Here is a 24,414-nt window from a genome sequence, read left to right on the forward strand (position 1 = left end):
AGTTTGTGGTGGTAACAGCAAGTACTATATAATACTACAGGTCGCAGAACTGTGGGGGCTGTTATTGTTGTTTTAGTATAAAAATAAGGTAATAGTTCTTTCTGTGAGCGACTGTGACCTGATTTCATGCTTCATGTTGCAAAGACTCCAAACAAAGTGAGAGGATTTGGCCGCCTGGTTGAGAAGTTGGAGGTCTGCAACTCTTCATCTAGCAGCTCAATGCGGCTCGCCTCCTTGATCCCTCACTTGCTTCAACGTTCCAAACTGATCCCGCTGTCAAAACACGCCACAAATGACAGCGGTCTTCGTTTCCAACTCACTTTTTACGAACGTGGTATGTGCCACGACGGCTCACAGAACACACCGCATGTCCTCTGACTGCTTCCTAATAAAAGTCGACTCGTGTTTTTCGTGTAAACACAGTGTGAAGCTGCAGCAGGAGGAAATGTTCAGTTTGCATTCGCGGCAACCAGTTGTTGTCTGATGACGATCATTTAGCATTCCTATCCACATATCTTATAGTGATTACATTAGCAGAAACTTAATGGATTTTTTTTTTTCTTCTGTGAATGCTGCCACACGTCCAGATCATAATAATGCAAATATAAAGTTATGGTGACCTTTACTGTCAACTTATTCAGTTCTAGATAGTGATTAAATTTATTTAAATGAAATCTTTGCCACTTGAATGTGTAAATAGTCTTAATGATGTGTAAATTATCAGCTGAATTACCATAAACGGTTACTACCAGTGCCAGGATGTACTCTATCTACTGTTCAGTTGCACAAGATGCTTCCTCGGTTATTTTGGGAATACACTTTTTTAATGCAGCTTTTGAAGTTTCTTTCCGTGGCAGATGGTGGTATGATAGGTATAAGAGATCAAAGGAAAACTGTCATATAGAAATGAGGTACAGCAATGATAGTTAAATCAGCAGCGACAGCTTAATGTATAGACATGCTCTTATGATGTACGGCTCACAAAGAACATTTTAATGTACTGAGCTCGACCATTGAGTGCTCAAGCTACGGGTTTATGCCTTTCTATTACAGTATGGCAATAAAGGGTGGTTAACAAAGGGAGATGCCATTTAACTTGATAAATGAATGATCCTTTTCTACTGAATAACTTTGATCTCCTAAAAGTGTTACCCACAGTTTCAATTATAGGAATTGCTCAACCAAACTAAATTCATTTTTGAGGACTTCAAAGTTCAACTTTAACAAGTTAGTAAGACTCCTGTGATATATATGGATTGCCAACATGAGTTCATATAACACAGACCCGCAGTAAAATGCTGCAGCATAATATTCAGTGGTGCAGATTTTATGGTTGCAGTGATCACAAGGGCAGCTGTGGCAGAAGGACGCATCCACACTGTTTGACTTTGCAGCTGGATTGTAGATGTTCTGTATGTTTACAATGCAAGTGCATAACATTTGTTCATTAGGCCAATGCAATTTCTTGGCCACGTTAGAAAGATGATCATCGTTGGAAATACCGCCTCTATTTGTACACAAAAGTAAGTCTTCATTTGCTACACAGAATAATAGTCGTTTCCTTACCTGACAACATCAATAACAGGATATGAACAGATCTGTGATGTTTGAACAAACTGCACCTGTTTTCGCCTCAGGTATATTTACACCAAATTATAACAAACTAAAAATGTTTCTCAAACTATAGACAGTATGTTTTAAAAACAGTATTTTAGAAAAACAAAACAAACAAACAAAAAAAAAAACACAGCTCTGTGCCATTGTGCTAATATCACTTACCTGTTCAGGTCCCCGGAAGTCGACAAGCTAGCGGTCCGGCTTCTTGGTTGAATGTGACAAAAATATTCAGCAAAAAAAACTATTTTTCACCATTTAACCAGTATTAATTCGGGTCAAAATATGTCAAAAATACAAGGGGAACCCAAATACATTATGCGACACCAGTGGGGGAAAAACAAGCTAGCTAAGTTTTTTTTCTTCTTCTTCTTCTTCTTCTTCTCCTTTTTTTTTCTCCTTCTTCTCCTTCTTCTTCTTCTTCAAGCTGGGTGAGGAGGAGGGAATTGTTTGTTTGTTTTTTAATTGCGCAAAAATGTCACGTCACAGGATTGCATATGAATATGAGACTAAAAACAAAAAAATATATAATATTATTCTTCTCAGCCACCATTTGAACGGGACTAGTGTATATTCAAAATAGTGTTGTTTGTGTAAACGTTTTTTTCAAACCTGTACCGGTAAGATTATGATTTTTTTATCCATAACTCAGGGAATACAGAACCTAATCAAAAAGGTTACCGCAAAACAAAAACTAACTCGCGACTTTTGCAAACCGGAAACGCTACCGCTTTTCATTTATCGCCGAGTGAAACCTCCTCCTCACACAAGCGGAGACGATCTTCGATACAAACATGGCAGCTCACATGTGAATGTCATGCCATTCTAATCTGTAGCCCGGGTCTGTCTATTTAGGTGTGATTATTGAGTCTTTAAATTTCATATGTGAATTATATCTTGCTTTCTTAAGCGCCTTTACTCGTCTCAGACAGCCAGGATTTAGGAAAACAACATTTTCACTCAGTTCCGTAGTCAGCTCTCATGTTAGCATATTAGCTAGCCAGTCGACAAGAGATGGATCCTGACCAACAGCTGAGAAATGTAAGCCTCGCTCGTAGCAGTATTTTGACTTATTTGCTGATAAACGCAACCGGATTGTGACTCTGAATGTGTCTCTTGCAGCTGCGGGATTTTCTTCTGGTTTACAACCGCATGACAGAAATCTGCTTTCAGCGATGCACCAGCAACTTCAACTACAGAAACATGACGATGGATGAGGTATGAGGAGTGGATTTCATCATTACCATGTCGACTATATATGTAGATACTCTACTTTATTCACAAAGCTGCAACTATGATTGTGATTGTTATGCTCTGTTCTGTGTCTGATCGTTTTCATGCCATTGCGTTATAATTGTGTGGACACCCTAACATTACTCCTGGGTTTGATACTGCTGAACGTCTCATTCCAAACCTTCGACAAGAGCACGATGCCCAGCCTCTGCACATCTGTGCTGGCTTCAAATAAGGGTTTGGACGTTTGATCCAGTTCAGCCACACAAGCATTAATGGATTCAGACATGATGTACAGCTGTATATCTAGGCCTAATGAAGGTGTTGGATGTGGCTGTTGTCGGGTTTTGAGCAGGCCAGTGACATTGATTTGTCTAGTAGAGCCATTTTCATATTGCCAAACTACTATTGAATATTTTAGATTTAATACTTTCACTAATCCGCCCTACATACGACTGGCCATATAGTATGTGATCCAACACTCACTCACTGTGTCTGATTGTCGTTGTCCAGGAGCGCTGTGTGGACAGCTGTGCAGGGAAGCTCATTCGTTCCAACCACCGGCTCATGGGCACCTACGTGCAGCTGATGCCTCGGATGGTGCAGCGCCGTATGGAGGAGATGGAGAGCAAAGCTGCAGAGAATGCCAAGGCGGAGGCAGCAGCAGCAGCAGCAGCAGCAGCAGGAGCATCTGGAGCCGTTGGGACTGCAATTACAGAGGCTTCACCTGCACCACAACCCCCCATTGCCCCATCTCCAAACACACAAGTAGCCTCGTTTTTATCTCCTTCATTAACTGATGTCGGAGCAGATGTCCATGGCTCAGCCTTAAAGCCAACAGGATTAGATATTCCAGCTGAGGTGAATGGCGCTGTATCCGCATCGGCCACAGAAGTCAAATTATCAGCTGCTACAGCCCTCACACCTGCCACTGAAACTGTAAATCCCTCAGTGCTCAATAAAGCAGGCAATGGACCTTCATATATGACAGGGTTGTCTCGGCCACCGGTAGCTGGTGCCCAAATCGATTCTGGGAGCTCCACGCCTTTGTTGATGCCGTCTCAACCAACATCCTTCTCAGACGGCGCGTTAACAGCAGCCCCTCCAGCACTTAAGTCAGAGAGCCTGTCAGGCCAAGATAAAGCACCACAGGCCCCGACTCCCACCACAAACAGCTGAAATCTGTTTAGCCTCTCGCTATCAGGCATCATTGGTGCTTGGTAAATAGATTGACATAAAAATAATGTCAACTTTTTAGCAACTAATAAATACGATATCATGTGAGAACCATTTTAGTGTCAAATGTCTGCATTTGTTGCTTTTTTTTCATGTTTTGAATGGGAAATCTTTTCTCTCCAAAGCAAAATGGCCACTTAAAGACATCACTTTTGGCTGTGCAGGAGTATAATATGAACAGATATGGTGTGAAAGTACAGCCAGGAACATCACTTATAATAACAAAAGAAAAGAAGCAAATATTTACGTTGTAACCAAAGAGTTACGCTGCGATAGACTGGCGACCTGTCCAGAGTGTGCCCTGCCTCTCGCCCAGAGACAGCTGGGATAGGCCCCAGCCCTCCCCGTGACCCTCCAGAGGGCAAGCGGTTACGGAAAATCAGTAAATATATCACCGTAGAGTTACTTCATTCATAATATTGGAAACATGTGAAATTATAAAAATAAAAATCCCAAATGGAAAGTGTTTGTTGTTGGTTGATTGAGTGGAAGAAAAACAAAAGACGTTTAACAGTTTGGGTGTGGCGAGTGGATAATCTTCAATAATATAATGAATTTGTAACTTCATGTTTTCTTTTAATTTAAAATGCTCCATTTACAACACACTGTATTAACTGCGTGAAGCACATCCTGCTGCCGCATGTCTGAACAGATCCGTAGTTTAGGGGGTCTGTGTTACACTTCTGTTTACTGTTCACTAGCAGCGTCGCATAACATTTCTCTCTCCTGTCATCAAGTCCTGTCTTGGCACTATCAGCATTTTGTACTCTCTAATCCAGTTGGAAAGCCACGGTAAACAATCTTAAAACGGCATTCTCAGTGGCTTGATTGATCCACCACAGTGATGTTAAAATAGCCACCAGCTGTGACACTTAAGAACTGTTGAAGCAGTTGGTATTCTTGATGCCATGTATGAATATATTTAATAGAAATAATCAAATATATATATATAAAGAACCGTATTATCTAAATATTCAGTATAAAGGTATAAGTGCACTTTGCATACTGTGGTATTTCAGCTGCGTCCGGGATTAGTAATCATCTGTATGATCCTTCACAGATATGTATATGGTAAGGAGTGAAATAGCAACCCTATTAGTTGTGAAAGAAGACAAAAAGAATCCAATCAAACAAATTAAATAGAAATATTCTGCTTTGTTTGTTTACTCAGGAAAATGAGCCAATATTACATATCTGTGAGTTGCAAAAGTAAGTGCACCTCCAGGATTACAAGTTAATTTCAAGGTCAAGTTAGATTCTATCTGTTCTGAAGTGTTTCCAATCAGTGTAAAAAGGATTGTCACAGTCTGACACATATTTTGGAAGTGTATGACTGCATAGAGAAAGTAGCTTTCTGATGAGTTTAGAAAAAAAAAAGAGTTGTTGTTGCTCATCAGGCGGGAAAAGGTAAGAACACCACCTCTAAGCAGTTTGGAATCAACAAATCCACAGTCAGACAGATTGAGAACAAATGGGGGAGATTTAAGACGACAGTGGTCGACCGATAAAGATCACTCCAAAAACAAAACATAATTGTCTGAGAGGTCACAAAGGATTCCAGGGTAACTTCTTAGCAACTAAAGGCCTCTCTCACATTGGCTAATGCTAATGTTTATGAATCCACCATCAGGAGAACACTGAATCACCATAATGTGACAAGCACAAAGCCACTGCTCTTCAATAAAGAGCATTTCTCCCCGTCTGCAGTTTGATAAACATCATGTGGACAAGCCAAGAGACTATTGAGAAAAAATGTTTAGTGGATGGATGAGGCCAAAGTAGAATTGTTTAGTTTAAATGAGAGGCTCATGTCTGGAGGCTAAAAGACACCGTATTCCAGCATCGGAACCTGATCACATCTTTGAAACATGGGCATGGTAATGTCCTTGTTTGGGCCTGTTTTGCTGCCTCTGGGCCAGGACGGTTTGCCATCATTTATGGAGGAATGAATTCTGAGTTATATCAGCAAATACTAAAAGGAAATGTCAGGACATCTGTCTCTGAGTGGACTCTTAAAAGAAACTGGGTCATGCAGCAAAACAACGACCCCAAGAACACAAGTCATTCTACAAACAACAAAATGTTTTAGAAATGGCCAAGTCAAAGTCCTTCATCCATTAGAAATGTTGTGGAAGGACCTGAAGCAAGCAATTCAAATGAGGAAAACCACCAACATATCAGAATTGAAGCAGTTCTGTACTGAGACATGGGCTAAAATCTCACCCAGCCGCTGTAGACGACGGATCAGAAGTTACTAGAGATGTTTAGCTGCTGTTATTGCTGCACAAGGGGGTCAAAACAGATACTGAAAACAAGGCTTCAGCACTGTATGTCCATAATGTGGACATGTTTTGGTCACACTTGTTTAATAACCAGACTTCTTCACTCGTTTGGGACCAGATGTCTCAGTGTTGGCCTCGAAAATCCACATAGGTCAGATTCAATTATAGACAGAATCAGGAAAAAGCTGCTGAAATTGAATTAAGATGACACATTTGATTACATAAAATTGAATTATAACTGGTAAAACATAGAGGCCTACCAATAAATCGTCTGTACTGGTAAATGTCCATTAAAGGCCGTTAAAAAATGTGTTTACAGTCGTTCAGACACAAGGTTGCCGCTACCTCCTTCAGTTTATTCACCAGTTTATTTTTCATCTGTAAAATCCTCTTAATCTGTTCAACCTCTGACATGCCACAGTAGAAAATGTGCAGTTTTATTTTCCCTTTGTCAACACACTATACAGAACACCTGCCTGTATAAAGTCCATGTGATCAAATTACATGAACATGGCTTGAATATCTGAGGGTAAAATAACTGAAAAATATAAGGTTTTTAGTGAATCATCACAAAGTCAATAGTTTAATATTGAGGGATAGTTTTAAAAGTTTTCTAACGTGAAAATTATAAAAAATAAAGAAGACAGAAAAGAGAGGACTGGTTTTGTGGATAAAGGATTTTAGAAGTAACTGTAAGTCATTAACAGGAAATGTGCAGGTATAAATCCTGAGATGTATCGGGGAGAGTCACCAATTTTCTACAAAGGAAATATGAGTTGTTGTTTTTTTTTTTTTTAATTGATTCATTAATAGCATCAGTAATCTGTCATTTCATGGGTTTTCAAACACATTATTAACTTTGCCCCCTACTCCATCCCATTACCTTAATGCATTCATTAGTTTTCACGTGCATATTTGAAATAAATATCTTATTTTGAAAATGTAGTCGACTGATAACTACGGTGGCCGAGGGGTGCAAACCAACATGACAAAATGTGAAACACAAAGTGTTTACATAACAAAATTACATTTCAGAAAACTAATTAACAAGTCCCGAAACAAATTTACAAACCTCAACCATCAACCGGAAAGGGAATGTACCGACTCCAGGGTTGAACAGGAAGTGATAACGGGAGCGGCCAATACGAGTTGTAATGTAATGTAAATTTGTTTCGGGGCTTATAAATGTGTTATGGCAATGTAAATTTGTTTTATGATATGTAAAATTGTTTTCTAAAATGTAAATTTGTCTCAAGCTTTGTAAAAGTGTTTCACATTTTGTAATGTTGGTTTGCACCTCTCGGCCACCGTAGATAACAGCATTTATTTATTTATTTATTCATTCATTCATTCATTCTTTCCCATGAATACATTCTCAAACATAGCGGAAGAAAAACAAAACTGCACTACCCTTCCTCTGCCGCCGCTCCTGACCATCCAGTTGCATCGCTGCATTGCGTCCAGCAGGAGGCGCTGCTGCGGCGACAGCGTCCCGGGACATGGCTGCCGGTAGCAGATCTCCTCTAACTTCTCACCAGTAGCCCGCATCAGCTCGGAGGAGCGGGGCGTGGACTCAGAGCGACGACCATTCCCTTCTCTGACATTTGAGGAGACGGTCGGGGGAGAGAGGAAAAAAAAAAAAAAAAAAAAAAAAGAACTGACAAGAAATCGATCGGATAGCAGCTGGTAAGTTTTGAAAACTTTTTTTCGCACGGTTTATACGGTTGTCTTCACTGTGTGGGGGACGTTTTGCTGCGGACTTTGGATTTTTAACAATAGTTTTTAAAGTGATCCAACAGGCCAGCAGACCATCCGATTCAACGGGGCAAGAAGGAAATGTGGGAAAGTTGTGCTATTTTAGGACTTCACAGTTTAAGTGGATTTGGCTGGACTGGGACTGGTGTGCATGCATCTCTTTGAGCAATGGGAAATAGTTTAAAAGTTGCATTTTATTTCCATAACACCAGTTTCACTGAGTTTAAGGCTGATCTAGCATTAAAACAAAAGTCTGGGAACTCATACGGTTATGGACACAAGTCAGTACAAGCTTTAAAGACAGTGTGTGATATCTGATTACTTTCTGGAAGGTGAACAAAACCTTCTTTGGCAGGAAAAAAACAACAACAATAAGAGTATTTCTTTAACTTCATTTTCAGGCTTTATGTTCCTGATTTCAAAAGAGGCTGAAAGAGCAAACGATCAACCTACAGGACACACATGGATGACATCTTCACGCAGTGCCGAGAAGGGAACTCTGTGGCGGTTCGACTCTGGCTGGACAACACAGAGAATGACCTCAACTTGGGGTAAGCGGATATTTCTGCGCGCAGAGCTTTGAAGATGCCTGCAGCTATCCCCTCGTGGATGTTAGAATCCAGCTGTGGCGTGCAAAGTCTGCACAGTGACAAACGAAGGAATGTCGTCCCATTGATCGGAGTACAGACAAAACACACCACATTTGGTATGGAAGGCAAGGGTTTCTGTGCCGGTGTGTGTGTCTGTGTCTGTGTGCGCGTGTGCGCTCATACAGAGGGCTTCTTGGCACCTTTGAGGTGTTCAAATAGTTTCCGTACTGACTTCTCCCTACAACTCCACAAATGGCTGATCATCGCTCAGCTGCAGTAATTCCAGCCCAGTTTGTACTTTTTCCCCCCTTCTTCTTCTCCTCATGATGTCATCTGCAAAATCCGGGGGTGGTTGTGCGGTGACACAGATGACTCAGACAAAACCCATAACTCGCCCCACGCAGGTCTGAACAGCTCAAACCTTAAATGGCTGTTTGCGCTGAAGTGCTCTCCTTGGATATTCATTTTAAACGTTAAACAAAACTGCTGCTTGGAAGATGTTTGGCCCAACTTCTGGTCAAAAATAATGAATCTAAAATACAAACACGAATTTTTAATGCGCAGGAGTCGCAGCCCTGTTGGATCTTAGAAGCTGTACAGAGCACTTCTGCCTGTTTACATCATTTCTTTTCTTGAAGGGAGCTTGAAGACCTCACTGCTGAGGACCTCGGTTATCTCATTCTTGGGCCAGGCCATATATGTGCAATTTGTTGACGTTGACTTCGAGGGCTGCCGAGCTGCTAGCCAACCACGCACCAGCCAAGGCCATTTCCTCTCTTCAGCTCCATACAGGGCCAAGCCCTCGCTGACAGAGCTTCTCAGGCAGCTTGCTGCAATCCCACATAAACATACGAGAGAGCAGTCATTAAGCTGGAGGCCTCCTCTAGCTGTCACTCAGAGGAGGCTTAGCTATTTGGACCGGCCCCCTTTTCCCCTCCCATCGAAATATCCAATAATAATGTGGAATAAAGAAAATATATTGGTCAGATGGAACTGAAATGCCGTTTCCCTGAGGAGCCCACTTAGACAAACATTGAATGCTGTTTCTGATCTGCCCTCGGGGCCGAGTGACACAGGAAAACACAAGGGAAAAAAAGAGAGAGAGAGAGTTTGCAGCTCAGGATTCCACTGTGTACTTTCCACCCTGCCATTCCCAACTTTTTTTTCTCCCCCCCCTTACTTTTTATAGCCCACAGGGTTGGTCAGAGACTGAACTGTCCGTCCACAGTGCTGCATCAGAAATGACAGAGAATGTGCCAGTTTCACTTCAGTGTGAGTTTGTGCTGCAGCTATTTCCTACTGGCTATACAAGCCCTCTTGAAGTTTATTGTTAAACAGAGTGTGACAGAGTTAGTGGCTTTGCAGGGAGTTGCGAGGAGCAGCTGCCTCGGGGTCAGGTAATGTAAAGGACTCAGCTCGGGTGTGGGGGGGGGGGGGCCGAGTCACACTGAGGTGACAGTCTGGCTCCTCGCAGACTGCAGCGAGGCCATGTACGCTGTTTCGTCTTTGCATATGTTAGCAGGCATTCCAGCCAGCACAGACATTTTTAACAGTGTCATCTGATGGGTTATAGGCTGCAGGCGAAGCAAGCATGCGCTTCCGTCTAAATAAAGATTAGAAGGTGGTGTCTGTGAGAACCTGTGTGAATGTGTGTCAAAGCGAGAACCACACAGATAGTATTCTATCAGCTGAAATGTGCGCAGAGTTGTTAAAAGAGCCCACAAAGCCCTCCTACGCACTTTTCTCGACAACAAGTTGACCTCAGAGGTTTAGATAAGGCAGTACACAGGACACAGCAGCATAACAACACAACTTTATAAGGTGTGTTGAACATAAACGCAATCAGCATCATAATCGAAAGTCTAAGCCCCTTTTAGTTGTTTGGACATTACCTATTCCCTGCACCAGTGGAGAATCTAAACGACTGTTGAAGTTGCAGGCGATGGATCATGCAAGTGGGATGAAATGTCCTTGAGTATGTTGGAGAGGGTGCACAAAGTGGCCTCATCACGGCTATAATCCCGCAGCTTCGCTTTTCAACCATCTCCAGCTCGTCAGATACGCCTTTTTCAGGCCACCACAGACTGGGCTGGCATACTCAAGGAGCAGACGAATTCTGAGGTCTGAGGTAATAGATCCTCTGCCGTGTCTCCAGGCCCATTCATACCTTGAGTCCTGGGCAATTACACCGCAGCCAGCTAGTTTAAGTACCTGTGGTAACACCTGGCATAAATGCGTTTCCACTTGCGTCTCCAGCCAGCACTCATGAGTCAATCTCAGTTTCTTGCTCCATTATGCAAATAAACACACTCAAACGCACATCATTTGAGCATGTATGTGATGTGCGTGAACTCCGAGCAGCTTAAATGTTGATCCTTTCCTGATGATATTGGAGACTGAGTAGAGGGGATGTCATCCACACTCCTAGCCTCGATCCACGGTCCATTCATTATCCAGCTCCTGTCCCCACTCAACCACAGACTCTAAAGCCTTTTGAAACAGGCCACGTAGCAAACCCATCAGGAGCTCCGTGATTATATGGCTCTTGGCATATTTCACAGGTATAACAGAGGGAAGTAGAAGGAAAATCCAGACTGTTGATTGCAAATGACAAAGAACAGTGGGGATGATCGGCTCCCCTGGGGGACGCCGGCTGTTGTTGCACGGGGGCTGGACTCAGAAAGCCTACTGCGCACTTTGATCTCTGTCACTCAGCTCAGTCTCACAGTGAGACAAAGGAGACATTTGACAAGGACACCATCCAGTGTATGAAGCATTGCATAAAGCAATTTCTGAATATATTCTAGTCAGACTTTGAAGTCTTTCAGAGTTCATCTCAGCTTCTCTGCTCCTCACACTCTGTGGCTTGTGTTTCAGTGACGACCATGGCTTCAGCCCCCTCCACTGGGCATGCAGGGAAGGGAGGAGCGGCGTCGTTGACATGCTCATCATGAGAGGTGCTCGCATCAACGTGATGAACCGCGGAGACGACACGCCTTTGCATCTGGCCGCCAGCCACGGACACAGGGACATCGTGGCTAAGGTAGACGCACCTGGACGCAGCCCAGTTACAGCTGGCGCACGCCTTTGTTGCTTGTTTTGCTCGATTTTCTGACTTTATTTTGTGTGAATCGCAGCTGATTCAGTGCAAAGCAGACCCCAATACAGTCAACGAGCACGGAAACACCCCGCTCCACTACGCCTGCTTCTGGGGCCAAGATGAAGTGGCAGAGGTACGCACAGTACACACTCATATTTTCTTTGGCATGATCTGCTGGTTTAAAAGGCCCTCTTCTGGGGAGGAACGGCCACTGCAGTGTTTTTCTTTCTTCCAGCTTAGTGTCTTTACATTTAACGCCAAACATATGCTTATAATCTACAGTGTGTATTCCCAATCTTTTTCAGGATTTGGTGGCCAGTGGTGCCCAGGTGTGCGTATGTAACCGATACGGACAGACACCTCTGGATAAGGCCAAGCCTCACCTCAGACAGCTGCTGCAAGGTCAGACACCATTTATGGGCTTTTAAAACACACAAAAAAGTTATTTCCCACGACAAGAAAATCATGACATTGCTAAATATTTTTCAATGTTTTCTTCTTAAATGTATTTTTTTTAGAAAAGGCAGAGAAAATGGGCCAGAGTATGACCAAAGTCCCGTACAAGGAAACTTTCTGGAAGGGCACCATGCGGACACGGCCCCGTGAGTAACATTGAGTTCACACGCCAGGAACAAACCATCACATCAAATCAAGCTGTATTACTCATGCTTTTGTTCTTTCAGGTAATGGCACCCTCAACAAGCAGGCTGGCATTGATTTTAAGCAGCTTTCGCTCCTGGCAAAGATCAATGAGAACCAGTCCGGAGAGGTAGCGGCGCTCTGTCTTTACTCTCTGTGAGCCGGTCTTTTTCAGCTCCACTTGTCGTTTACTCGATCATGTGCTCTTGTTTTGTAGTTATGGCAAGGTCGGTGGCAGGGGGACGAAATTGTAGTGAAGGTCTTACAGATTAGAGATTGGACCACCAGGAAGAGCAGAGACTTCAACGAGGAGCACCCGAAGCTCAGGTAATATACCCACCAGCTTGTTGTGGTGCTTTTGGTTGGCCCTTAACAGTATTACCTGTATATAGAGACATCATGGTTTATGTGTGGACATCATGGATCTTGCATAGGCTAAAACATTTATTTAGAAACATGTTTAGAGTGTGTTTGCCTCAGCCGTACAGGGGCAATAAACATTTGGGCTCACTATCACAAACACAGTCCTGAAGTGAGGATGGATGTGATTGATTGCTGGCGATTTAGAGGTCAGCGGTCAACGAGTACTCGGGATCTGGTGCAGGATTCTTGTGCAGTAGTGAGAGGAGTTTTTATTGGTGAAGGACAAGGAAATAGTTTTTGGTTGATGTTGTGGTAAAGGCAGCTATCTATTGCTTGTCGTGTTTTGCGCTACAGTGTGAAAAACAAATTGCACAAACCTCCTGTTACCGCAGTGAACATGAATTCCATTGTAGCACTAAAATTAAAGAGCACGCCTCATCCTCATTTTCAGCTCCATATTTTTATTTGGGGACTCCGCTAGTAACTTTGAATGATACCCAGTTCAAAAATAAAACGTATTTATGACATTTTCCCTGTTATTCAGCTCCTTAGTTGAGTCTCTGCTTGAAAACAGGCGATATATGCGCCTGTCTCTTTAAGACCCGCACTTTATTGTGATTGACAGGGTTTGTGGGAGCCTTTGCTTGTAAACACTGTCCTATTCTTGTGCCGCTGCGCAGGTTCTTAAAGCAAACTCTAAATCTACTAAGTAATAATTTATCGTAAAAGATTGGAAATCATCTCAAATACATCCGTTCATCCGCAGCAACAAAAATTACAGATGTTTATTAAAAATGGTCCTCATCAGCTGCTTAATATGTGACATAAAAGTGGTTAATTGTATGGAAAAGTGCTTTTGCGATGGCAGCTGTTACAGTTGAAGTTAAAGTTGAAAGAAACATAGGAAACAGAGTGTTGAGGGCAGTCTGAACCTTTAGGCTCACAGGTATTGCTTCTATAAATGTTAAACTCATTATTTGAAACTTCGGTTGCAATTAATATATATATATTAAACAAAGAACCCTTTTGAATAAGTCATTGTAGTAATCAGACCTGTGCCTCATTATTGCCCACAAGTTTGTTACATTGGCGTCTGTGCAGAAATATTCAACGAAAAGATAAACAAGTTCAGACAGGTTCCACCATGCCCCCAAAAGACCTCCGCATTCATTAATGCATTCTTGACATGAATATGGCTGTGTTCTACCTCACAGGCATTGACAGCATCACATTGCACAAAGGAAATCAAACAGGCAAAACACTGTGGGACAAATTAAAGGATTATGTTATATGTTCAATCAGCCCCACTGACCCTAGTTACTCAATAAATGACGTGAAGACTTGGTCCAAGGCAAAGAAACCACAGCGTTGAGGCTGCTCGCGCAGTAGGGAGACATTGGCAGCGTGCTTTCATGTTGGCTTGAGGTCTTGCCTTCTTTTAAGTATTGATGCCAACATGAAAGTACTTGGATGACTGTGCTGAAGAATTCTGGAGGCAACAGAATATCTGACGTTTATTGCAAAAACTGAAAATGCGCCAGATGATGAAAGCACGGAACGACAGCTCATCTGAACTTTAGAGGGCCGCAGATTATACGAATGTGCTGATGAAGAGGTGAAGATGAGCTTTTAAATGTTTTTAAATGGAATCTTCTCCCATTTAAATTTGTTGTTTGTGATGCATTATCACCTGATGTACAGTAAATATTTTTTTCTTCTTTTGTCACTAAAAATGCCATTTACATTCTTTGCCTCCGTTTGTGTTGTGTCTCCATAGGATCTTTTCTCATCCAAACATTCTGCCTGTCCTTGGGGCCTGTCAGTCGCCTCCATCCCCCCACCCTATCATCATTTCCCACTACATGCCATACGGATCCCTCTACAACATACTCCACCAGGGCACTAGTAAGTGATTTGTTTCCAGGCTCAATTCTTATTTTAACTATTAACTACTAGTGGTTTTCAAGAGTGTTTTTTATGTGCAACTGAGTTACTGTGGCTAAAATGTATAGTCAACATTTAATGGCTGAGGACCGATGTTATCAATAGCTACATCCTTCACCCCTTTTACCCCTCCTTTCCTTCACACTTTTTGGCCAGTCTGTTCAATCTTCTTCTTCTTCTTCTTTCTTAGCTCTGGTGGTCGACCAAAGCCAAGCGGTAAAGTTTGCATTGGACATTGCCAGCGGCATGGCTTTCCTCCACACCTTAGAGCCAATGGTTTCACGGCTTTACCTCAACAGTAAGCACATCATGGTAAGATGCCTCTGCCGTAGAAGCAACCACAATTAGATTAAAGCTGATTCTGATTAGCCAGTGACAAGATGATTTATTCGCAGATTGATGAGGACATGACAGCCAGAATAAGCATGGCAGATGCTAAGTTCTCCTTCCAGTGCCCTGGCCGGATGTACGCCCCAGCGTGGATGGCCCCTGAAGGTATTTTTTGTTCTGTCTTTGTTCTTCTCATTCCCGCCTGCTCCCTTTGACTTTATGAGTCATTCAGTGCGGAACCGGCTTTACTCTATAATTTAGTCTCAGCTCAGTCATGCTGTTCATTTGGCCTCGTTACAGGATGAAAAAGATGCATTATATTGCTTCGCTGACGTTTTGTTTTTCAGCTCTGCAGAAGAGGCCCGAAGACATCAACAGAAGATCTGCTGATATGTGGAGCTTTTCAGTGTTACTGTGGGAGCTGGTTACCCGAGAAGTCCCCTTTGCCGATCTGTCACACATGGAGATAGGCATGAAGGTAAGTGGACACACTAATTATCCGCCCACAGGCTTATACTGCATGTTCACACCTTTTTTTAAATACAACATCGGTTAACTATGAGACTGTCCTGAGGCTTTTGAATGTTTCTGTGTTTGGGATACTTACAGCAACTTTGTATTTGCACAGGTGGCTCTTGAGGGTCTTCGGCCAACCATTCCACCAGGGATTTCCCCTCATATCTGTAAGCTGATGCGCCTCTGCATGAACGAAGACCCAGCCAAGAGACCCAAGTTTGACATGATCGTCCCAATCTTGGAGAAGATGCAAGACAAGTGAATGCCTCAGCAGCAATTTCTTTTACTACATTTTATCATCAAACCACTCTTTATCTTCACCTCCGCCATATATCTGCTACGCCACTGTAAATAATGCCAGAAACCACTTTTCTAGCTACACACAGTTCAAACACTATTATATTGCTTCTCTTGTATAAGTTAAATTTGAGGTTTAAATGTTCTTTCGCCTGTGTCGCTCATTTATTATTATGGCCGATCGCTGAAATGTTGCCATACTTTTTAATCCAGTGTGGATTATATGCAGTGATGAGTCAGATCCAAAGAAATGTGTATAGAATCAATGCTTTTATACACGTCAGCATTTGCCAATGCAATAAATGTTTTATATTTATGACAAGTCTGCGTTCATCCTCATTTTGCGTAACATTTAATTTAATGCACATGTTAGTTCACAGAAGAATACTTTGACGATTGCTGGACAAAATTTGTGGCTTTCTTCAGCTGGATGACATCTGTTAGTTGTCACCGAGGTGATTTAGTTTTTAGTTCATTTGTTCACTGAGCAAACTCTCTCAGTGAGTCCATCAATTTGTTTTTATAGCATCTTGAGCAAAACACAGTTCAATGCAGGGACACTTCTGCTTGAAGCTGGGTGGACAGACAGAGAGGAAGCAGATCATATCATGACCAATAACCACTGAACTGTAAAAAAAAAAGAAAAACTAGCTCCATGCAGCTTAGATGTACACACTGTGCTTCTAAAGGTATTATCTGAGAACACACGGCAGTACAATGTCAGACATCCAATGCAGATGACATCATGTGGTCTATCTACTGATAAAGCTAGGCCACAAGATTTCCAGGGTTAATTCTGAATCCCCAAACCATATACAGTAAAGTTGTAGATCAAAGAATATGTGTAGTAGTAATATTTAATAGATGTCATTGAATGCAACATTTTTGATTTGTGTGTGTATATGACTGTGACTCTGGTTTACGTTTTAACTTAAGTTAGGGCATAGTGGTGCTGAGAAAGCATGACAGGGCACAAAACTGAAAGCAGATAAAAAAGAAAAAACAGAGGAAGAGGCAGGGGAATTAAAAACAAGCAGACAAATACATACAGCCTCATACAAACTTAGCTTTGTGCGGAGCCACTATCTGAAAATACACAGGATGCACATGACATCTTGCAGCCTGTCCACTGATAAAGGCCACAAGATGGAGCTGAAAGCTACAGACATTTTACAGCAAGACCGCTCGCTCTTTTGCGTGCGTTTGTCAAACTAGTTCCAAGGCCGCTTGTGATACAGCCATACACGGTTGTAAAATGCAAGAACACGCGCAGCTGCAGAGAATTCATCTTTAACGGATTTCCATGAATGCAACATGGGGACGGAAATAGTACGGTTTCATCTATCTTCTATTGTTTGACTTAAGTTATGGCAAAGAGCAGAGTTGCTGTGAAAGCGTGAAAGGGACATTAAAAGTGTGGTGGCATAAGTAAAGATAACAAATCTGAGAGGTCAGTGCATTAACCTGACCGCAGGGTATAATGAGATTACCATTATTTGACTTGATTATCACCTGCAGTTTCTTTCAATCCACCCGGAAGAAAGTGGTGGGGGGGGGGGGGGGGGGGGGGGGGACATTGGCACGTGATGCGTCAGCTGACTCTCTGTGGCTTTCAAGAGCAGCTGGGAGAGGAGCTCCGTCAGCCGCACGTTTATTAAAGCGGCGGACGAGGAGCACGCCGCAGAGGTCGGAGCTCGTCTCACCGTACTATTTGTGGAAGAGGAAGCTGTGTTGAAGCTCCTGGCCTGCCTTTGTTCGCCGCTGTCGGCTCTCGCCCTTGGGAGACGACGCATTTGTTTGAAGGTACAGTAGAAAAGAGTCGCTAGCTTGCTGCTTCGCTTTGTTAGCAGGTCGGCTGCTGCATGATATTTTCCGTCTTTGGGTGTGTGTGTGTGAACTATGTTGAAGAGTAAGTGTTACTTCCTTGACTCATAACACCTTTTTTTTTCTGCTTGTTTCCTGTCTTGTCCCCACACAGACCCCACCGGCTAACAGTTCTCTGAGGACACCTGCCGTCGGGACAAACATGGGGCTCATCTCGCCGCTTCGGCCGTCCTTTGGACTGATGACCTGCACACTGCTGATAACCCTGCCGCTGTTTGTGTCCGGCCACCCAATGCAGACAAGAGGCCAGCAGAAACTGGTGTTAATGGAGCAGTTCAACAGGCCAGGGCTCGGATTTAGCTGGAAAAACGTCACCTGCCCCCTCTGCAAAGCAGTCTTCACTATTCTGGATATCGCCCTTCTGGTAATCCATTTTTTTTCCACCCCCATTTCTAGGCTAGTGGATTGAGTTTACAAATAATAACTTTAATGTGACAGAAATTGTAGATTATACCTAAATATTACTTACAGCCCTGCACTAAATCCTTCTTCATACAAGTTATAATGTTCAGTTTATGTTGGAAAAAGCATAAAAAAGGTGGTTATTCAACTGCAAAATAATTTTTTGGAGGATGCAGTTTGTGATGCTACTAAACTGGATTGAATTAACAACTAAAGTTTTCTGTCATTTAGCCTAGCCCCCTGTGTAAAATGGGGTTGTCAAAATAATAGAAACAAGCGTCTTGTGCAACACATTTCAACACCCCTCCAAAAATGAACACCGCTGAATCAACAGCTCTCTGTTATTAGAAACCAACGCTGCATATCATTAGTCTTGAAAAAAATAAAAAATTCAGTGCAGGATCGTTGCATCAGAATGCATTTGCCTTCATTGGTGTGCCTAATGAACTGGCGAGTGACTGTATATGGGCTGTGACGAAAGTATAAAAAGTAGGCCAACTCCATAAAGGCAACATTCAAATGTCTGCAAAACAGGTGCAATCATGCGTTTAGTATTTATATAGCAGAAGCAGTTTTTATTTTTATTTTTTTGGGTACACGTAGTTAAAACGAATACAACTGCCTTTTCAATTAATATCTGCTCCCGTGGTGTATTTTTAGTTTTAGTTTTTTCTGCTCATAGTCTCTGGAGGTCATGCATTTCCTGTTGGATTGTATTACGTTACATGCAGAACTGTATCAAACGCACGTCTTTCCCAGTTTAGGTCAAACCCGTCGGCACGCTACGGAACAGAACTGCAAACTAACCAACTTTTGCTATTTAAGAGTCAGCATCAAGATATGCTCTTGAATTAACCTCGGTGGTGATAAATTTAGTGGAAGCTGATTGTCAAACGCAAAGCCCAAGTTCACAAGAAATCCTGACATGTGACACCAACGACCCAAAAAGAGAAGGCTCAGTTCTTCTTCTGCCTCCTGAAAAATCACCTCACTGGTGTTGTTATAGCTGACTTGGCACAAAAACATGGTCTGTGTCATATGGTCTCTGTGTTAACCTAAAGTGATGCTATAGCTATCGACCGCAACCGCGTGCTTTTAAATCTGCTTAATATGGGTTGTTTAAAGCAGTTTTAAGTTCATATATATACATATACAGTTAAGTACTGCACTCTGGTGTCATTCATGATCTAATAAATTGGGATTTTTAGATGATATAAACCATCCCAGCTTTGCTCATTTTTCAGCATGTTTATAATTATATACATCAGGGAGGAATCCTTTCTAAATCCTGATCTAATGTTTACATCGTGTGGAATTCCTCTGACCCTTTTCCGCTTTGCTGCCTCTCTCAGAGCGACACAAATGAAGAGCGAGTGGCACACGCAGTCGGCGAGGCGTGTATCCGTCTGCATCTGGCCGACGCGCAAGTGTGTCGCGATATAACGGAGCTGTTCAGGGTCGACGTCATAAGGGCCCTGCAGGAGTCGTTGCTGTGGCCCAATGAAGCGTGCGCTGTGTTGGTGGGCCCTTCCTGTGGCAAGTTTGACATCTACGCGCCCTGGAATATCACCTTGCCGAAAGTTCCTAAGCCTCCCGTTACGCCACCCTCTCCTCCCAAACCCGGTTCTCCACAGAGCAGGGTCCTGTTTATCACCGACATCCACTGGGACAAGGTGAGTGTTTGCAGATGGGCCAGACACACGGATTGACACTGGAAAAATCTGGTTATGCCACTCCTCTGTTTGATAAAATGCTGTTGACGTTATACTCTCTACAAACGCAAGGAACGATTTGATCATCTGTCTTTGGTTTTTAATCAAGCCCTACTTTTGAAACATAAACCTCTCCCCTGGCAGGAGTACGAAGTCGGCAGCGCTGCAGACTGCAAGGACCCTCTGTGTTGTCGTAAAGACTCTGGCACTCCGAGCTGGAAGAGGAGGGAGGCTGGTTACTGGGGAACCTACAGCAAGTGTGACCTGCCTCTGCGGACGGTGGAGAACCTCCTGAAAAACGTCGCCAGGACTGGACCTTGGGACTGGGTGTACTGGACCGGAGACATACCGGCGCACAATGTCTGGTCTCAAACCAGAAAGCAACAGTTGACGGAGCTTACAGTCATCTCCGAGCTCATCCAGAAGTAATTTCTAACATAGATTTGTAGTTTAGTCCATGACCAAAAACTTGTTGACAGCATTCAGGAAGATTGCATTTATTTATTTATTTATTTATTTTTATTTTTTTTAGTGCAACTTTCCTTAGTCGAGGACGTGTTATCTAGAGTTGAGCCAAACAGATACTGACTCCTGCCTCTCGCTCATGTCTTCCAGACACTTGGGACCTAATGTGACAGTTTACCCTGCCGTAGGAAACCACGAGAGTACGCCAGTGAACAGCTTCCCACCACCCTTTGTTCGTGGCAACAGGTCGTCCTCCTGGCTGTACGATACTATGGCGAAAGATTGGGCAACGTGGCTGCCAGAGCAGGCTTTGAAGACTTTGAGGTACTTAAAATTCTTGCTCTTGCTTTTATTATATCCAGTCTAGTGTGTTCCATTGTTGTGCAGGCCAGGCAACCCTGTAGGAAAAAAGCCTATGTGCTGTTAGTAAATAAAATTAAACTCCAAGCAAAAGGTGTGTAAGATGGAAACCTTGACGTGTTCATCCAGTTTCAGTTTGTATTTCACATCCTGCTGCTTTAGAGCAGAAGTGGTTACATGTCTCGGTAGTCTTCCCTATACTGTATAAGGTTTGGAAATTTGAGTCAGTCTGTCTGTTATTTCTTTTGGTTTAAATTTCAGATACGGAGGATTCTACACGGTGGAGATTCAGCCTGGTCTGAGGGTGGTCTCCCTCAACATGAACTTCTGCGCTCGAGAAAACTTCTGGCTGATGGTAAACTCCACTGATCCTGCAAACCAGCTGCAATGGCTAGTACATGTACTCCAGGCCAGCGAGGACAAGGGGGAGAAGGTTAGTTGGGTCAGCATCGCAAAACTGATGGAAACTGTTTTTATTGAAGCTCAGATGACCTCAGTCATGCGCTCCATGCTGGATTGTGGATAACTCTGTGGCTTCCTCATTTTCATTACCTCCAGTCACTGGTGCTGAGCATGATTTTATGACCATAAATTAGGTTTTTTATTAGTGCTATAACTTTCCTCAACGTCATGACATTTGGTCCTTTTTTTAGGTGCATATCATCGGTCACATCCCACCTGGCCTGTGTCTTGGCAGCTGGAGCTGGAACTACTATCATATTATCAACAGGTAGCTGCAGTGTTGATTTAAAGTCCCAATAAAACGACAGAGTGCTATTTGCTTTTGTGTAAATACTGGAAGCTATGGCGACTCCCTTCTCTTCCTGGAAATTTTTTTTTTATGCGGTAGCATCTCATGACGAAGAGAGAGAGATGGAGAACGGATATGAAGGTATTTCATTGAATCCTAAATTAGCATCAGCATTTTTTTTTTAACAGTTTCTCCAAGTACCACTAAGAATACCAACAAACAAGCTTTTAGTCAATGCTGGACCAGATACTGGTGTATAGGTGAGACAAGTCAGATCATACAAAAACACTTTATTTTCATTTATTGAGTTTGTTCTCATGGCAACTTTAAAAATGCAAATTCACAGAAGTGTGTGTTGCGGTAAAGACATATGCAGCAGCTGTGAATCATTTTGGCTGTGGTTAGCTCGCTTTCGTCATTTAGAGTGGGCATTGAGGATCTGTACGCTCAGCAGTGGTTTCTCGTTTCTTCCAGAGGCACCTGCAGAGTGTAAGTGTAATGTTAGTAGCAGGTTGCCAGTAGTCTGGAAATTTGCGTTCACTGATTATTTTGTGAAACTGACCTCATGTCTAACTTGTTACACGGCAACGTTTCACTTCCCCCTTTTACTGGCGTGGCCAGTGGGGATGTCTGATGTGGTTTTTAAGGGTCAACGTTCTGATGTGGCTTAAGTCGCAGCATGTAAAAGAAACCCACAATTATAGAAGGAAGTTTTTTTTTTTTTGGTGTTTTTGTTAAACAACCGTTGGTAGATTCATGGATTCAAAGTTACCCAGAGAATCTGGTATCTTGTAATGGACTTTGATAACGTATGGACATGTTGTTCTGAAACTACGATACCCTAAAAATTGTTGGAAACTATCTCTGATGTGTTGAGATGGCTGCATTGGTCTTTGTGACCCTGTGATAAGATCACTGTTTATATCAGGTACGTCCAGAGGACTTTAAACATTCTGTGATTGAAACTGTCGGGGGTTCTGTTGCAGTAGACGCCATTTTGACTCACAAGTGAAGAAGTGCGACACTTTCTGAAACATTCTTTTCTTTTGTTGTTTATTCCAGATATGAAAGCACAGTGACCGGACAGTTCTTTGGCCACACACATATGGATGAGTTCCAAATGTTCTACGATGAGGCGACCATGACCCGTCCGCTGGGAGTGGCATTCGTTGCTCCTAGTGTCACCACCTATATTAATCTAAACCCAGGTGAGTTCATAAAGTAACTGACTTAACTCAAAAGCAACTCACACACTGCTTAAAATAGCAGGAATACCATGGCTGCCCTGTCTACTTTTCAGGATACCGTGTCTACTATGTTGACGGGAATTACAAAGGCAGCTCTCGGCTGGTTCTTGACCATGAAAACTACATCCTTAACCTCACGGAGGCGAACCACAGTCCAGCGGCACCCCATAATCCAGAACAGGACCCTAAGTGGACACTCCTGTACCGGGCCACGGAGGCTTATGGCATTTCCAGTGTGTTCCCGTCTGACCACGATGCACTGCTGCGGTCCTTTATCAGCGATGACCGCATGTTTGAGAAGTTCTGGTACTTGAGTCGTAAAGGACATGTGTCGGAGCCCTGCAAGGAGACCTGCAAAACCACAGTCCTCTGCTTTCTGCGAAGTGGCCGGGCCGATGAGCTGGAGCAGTGCGACAGCGTCAATGGATTTGGAGGAGACTTGGTCCGAGCCGCCAGGAGAACTCTTTGTTGACCTGAGGAACTTTGAGCCGAGCGGCTGGGTGGGGGGGGGCAATATGACCAAATATGACACTGAGCCAAATAAATCATTTACTGTTGCAAGTTGGTTAACAAGGATTGTTTATGTTTGCTGAAGTTATTTGAGCTATTGCTCATTACACTGACAGGTGGAGTGAACTTAAGTAAATCAAACTAGAGTCTGAAGAGTTCTGCCTTAACATCAGCTATGTTTTAGACTGATACTGTTTGGTAACAAGCCTTAGATTGTCAGCTGCCGTTTTGCAATGCCTGTTGTGTAAAGAGATCTTGAAATTGTCCTGAAAGATGTGTTTACTTGAAATACACGGGCGTTGGGTGAACTGTTCAACGTTGTCACAATTTTGGCAGTTCTCTTGAACGGAGTGCCTTTTTATTAGCGAGCAAGTAAACATGAGTCCTTAACAGCCTTCTTTAAACTTCTAGGGCTGCTTCAATTGTCTTCTACAGAACAACTTGCACCGAATGTCATAGCATTAATGTCGTAATGATTATCAAGAGGATGGGCTTCATAAAATTTAATCTGATTTTCAAATTGCTTCATATCTTACGTTGATTTGAAGAATGATTCTGTGGGCCACTCTTGTTCTTGATTCTGTACTTTAATAGTCTTGTCAGTTCCATTTACAGGGACTTAGGTCAACCTTTTATATTACTGCCTTATTGCGCTGCACCATCTGCCTCAGCTTTAAACCTGACAAGGAAGCAGTATTTCTTACTTTTGGGGTTTACTTTTGCCTGCACTTTAATTCTTTGATTAGTTGGTTTTTGAGGTTGAACAGAGAGGTTTGACTGAAAGAGTGACGAGCAAAGAAAAGGCCCTCAGATCTGAGTATGTGACGACGAGCAATGCAACTTGTGAAATAAGCAATAACTTAAAAAGTTTGTATAAATTATGAATAAAAGATGAGATGTGAAGAGTTTGTCTGTTCGTTTTCATTTCAGTGCAAGGAGTAAAAATAAAATTACCGTGTCTCATCCTGTATTCTGGTAAACTCCTGTGGTTTCCTCACGGAGGACAGCCCCTCGGTCTTAATTAATCATGTGGAACATGTAGTAGCAGCTGGATGAAACACGACTAGTTTCAAATCGACTAAATACTTAATGGGTGGGATGATTAATAACAGTGGTTCTTAAGCAATAGACTGTAATAAAGAGGGCCCAGTGTTTATGCGTTATTTCATTTACAAATAATTCTT

The 24,414-nt window shown here is 42.7% G+C and overlaps 3 protein-coding genes across 3 annotated transcripts; all 3 read left to right on the forward strand.

Annotated features, from left to right (window-relative positions):
- Positions 1-2,150: 2,150 nt before the first annotated feature.
- timm10b (translocase of inner mitochondrial membrane 10 homolog B (yeast)) lies at positions 2,151-4,530 on the forward strand. Its single transcript, XM_084564533.1, has 3 exons — positions 2,151-2,655; positions 2,737-2,832; positions 3,361-4,530. Exons 1-3 carry the CDS (start codon positions 2,629-2,631, stop codon positions 4,024-4,026), a joined length of 789 nt encoding a protein of 262 aa, XP_084420659.1. The 5' UTR covers positions 2,151-2,628; the 3' UTR covers positions 4,027-4,530.
- Positions 4,531-7,924: 3,394 nt separating this feature from the next.
- Positions 7,925-16,215, forward strand: ilk (integrin-linked kinase). Its single transcript, XM_084564802.1, has 13 exons — positions 7,925-8,051; positions 8,522-8,671; positions 11,588-11,753; positions 11,848-11,943; positions 12,116-12,212; positions 12,329-12,412; positions 12,494-12,579; positions 12,667-12,776; positions 14,590-14,717; positions 14,947-15,068; positions 15,152-15,251; positions 15,434-15,564; positions 15,715-16,215. The coding sequence occupies exons 2-13, from the start codon at positions 8,583-8,585 to the stop codon at positions 15,862-15,864; spliced, it is 1,359 nt and encodes a 452-aa protein (XP_084420928.1). The 5' UTR covers positions 7,925-8,051; positions 8,522-8,582; the 3' UTR covers positions 15,865-16,215.
- A 1,314-nt stretch (positions 16,216-17,529) lies between these two features.
- smpd1 (sphingomyelin phosphodiesterase 1) lies at positions 17,530-24,343 on the forward strand. The gene is made up of 9 exons (XM_084565288.1): positions 17,530-17,702; positions 17,878-18,147; positions 19,538-19,858; positions 20,042-20,322; positions 20,513-20,686; positions 20,984-21,155; positions 21,376-21,452; positions 22,536-22,681; positions 22,774-24,343. The coding sequence occupies exons 2-9, from the start codon at positions 17,926-17,928 to the stop codon at positions 23,190-23,192; spliced, it is 1,812 nt and encodes a 603-aa protein (XP_084421414.1). The 5' UTR covers positions 17,530-17,702; positions 17,878-17,925; the 3' UTR covers positions 23,193-24,343.
- The last annotated feature ends 71 nt before the right edge of the window (positions 24,344-24,414 follow it).

This window comes from Chelon labrosus, assembly GCF_963514085.1.
Source record: "Chelon labrosus genome assembly, chromosome: 17".
Taxonomy (NCBI): Eukaryota; Metazoa; Chordata; class Actinopteri; order Mugiliformes; family Mugilidae; genus Chelon; species Chelon labrosus.

Excerpts from the sequence above, each read along its gene's own strand:
- timm10b (XM_084564533.1), top strand. The coding sequence starts at position 2,629 with ATGGATCCTGACCAACAGCTGAGAAAT. Across the intron at positions 2,656-2,736 it reads CTGACCAACAGCTGAGAAAT|CTGCGGGATTTTCTTCTGGT; the intron begins GTAAGCCTCGCT and ends TGTCTCTTGCAG. Across the intron at positions 2,833-3,360 it reads GAAACATGACGATGGATGAG|GAGCGCTGTGTGGACAGCTG; the intron begins GTATGAGGAGTG and ends GTCGTTGTCCAG.
- ilk (XM_084564802.1), top strand. The coding sequence starts at position 8,583 with ATGGATGACATCTTCACGCAGTGCCGAGAAGGGAACTCTGTGGCGGTT. Across the intron at positions 8,672-11,587 it reads GAGAATGACCTCAACTTGGG|TGACGACCATGGCTTCAGCC; the intron begins GTAAGCGGATAT and ends CTTGTGTTTCAG. Across the intron at positions 15,252-15,433 it reads AGCGTGGATGGCCCCTGAAG|CTCTGCAGAAGAGGCCCGAA; the intron begins GTATTTTTTGTT and ends TTTGTTTTTCAG.
- smpd1 (XM_084565288.1), top strand. The coding sequence starts at position 17,926 with ATGGGGCTCATCTCGCCGCTTCGGCCGTCCTTTGGACTGATGACCTGC. Across the intron at positions 18,148-19,537 it reads TTCTGGATATCGCCCTTCTG|AGCGACACAAATGAAGAGCG; the intron begins GTAATCCATTTT and ends TGCCTCTCTCAG. Across the intron at positions 22,682-22,773 it reads CTATATTAATCTAAACCCAG|GATACCGTGTCTACTATGTT; the intron begins GTGAGTTCATAA and ends TCTACTTTTCAG.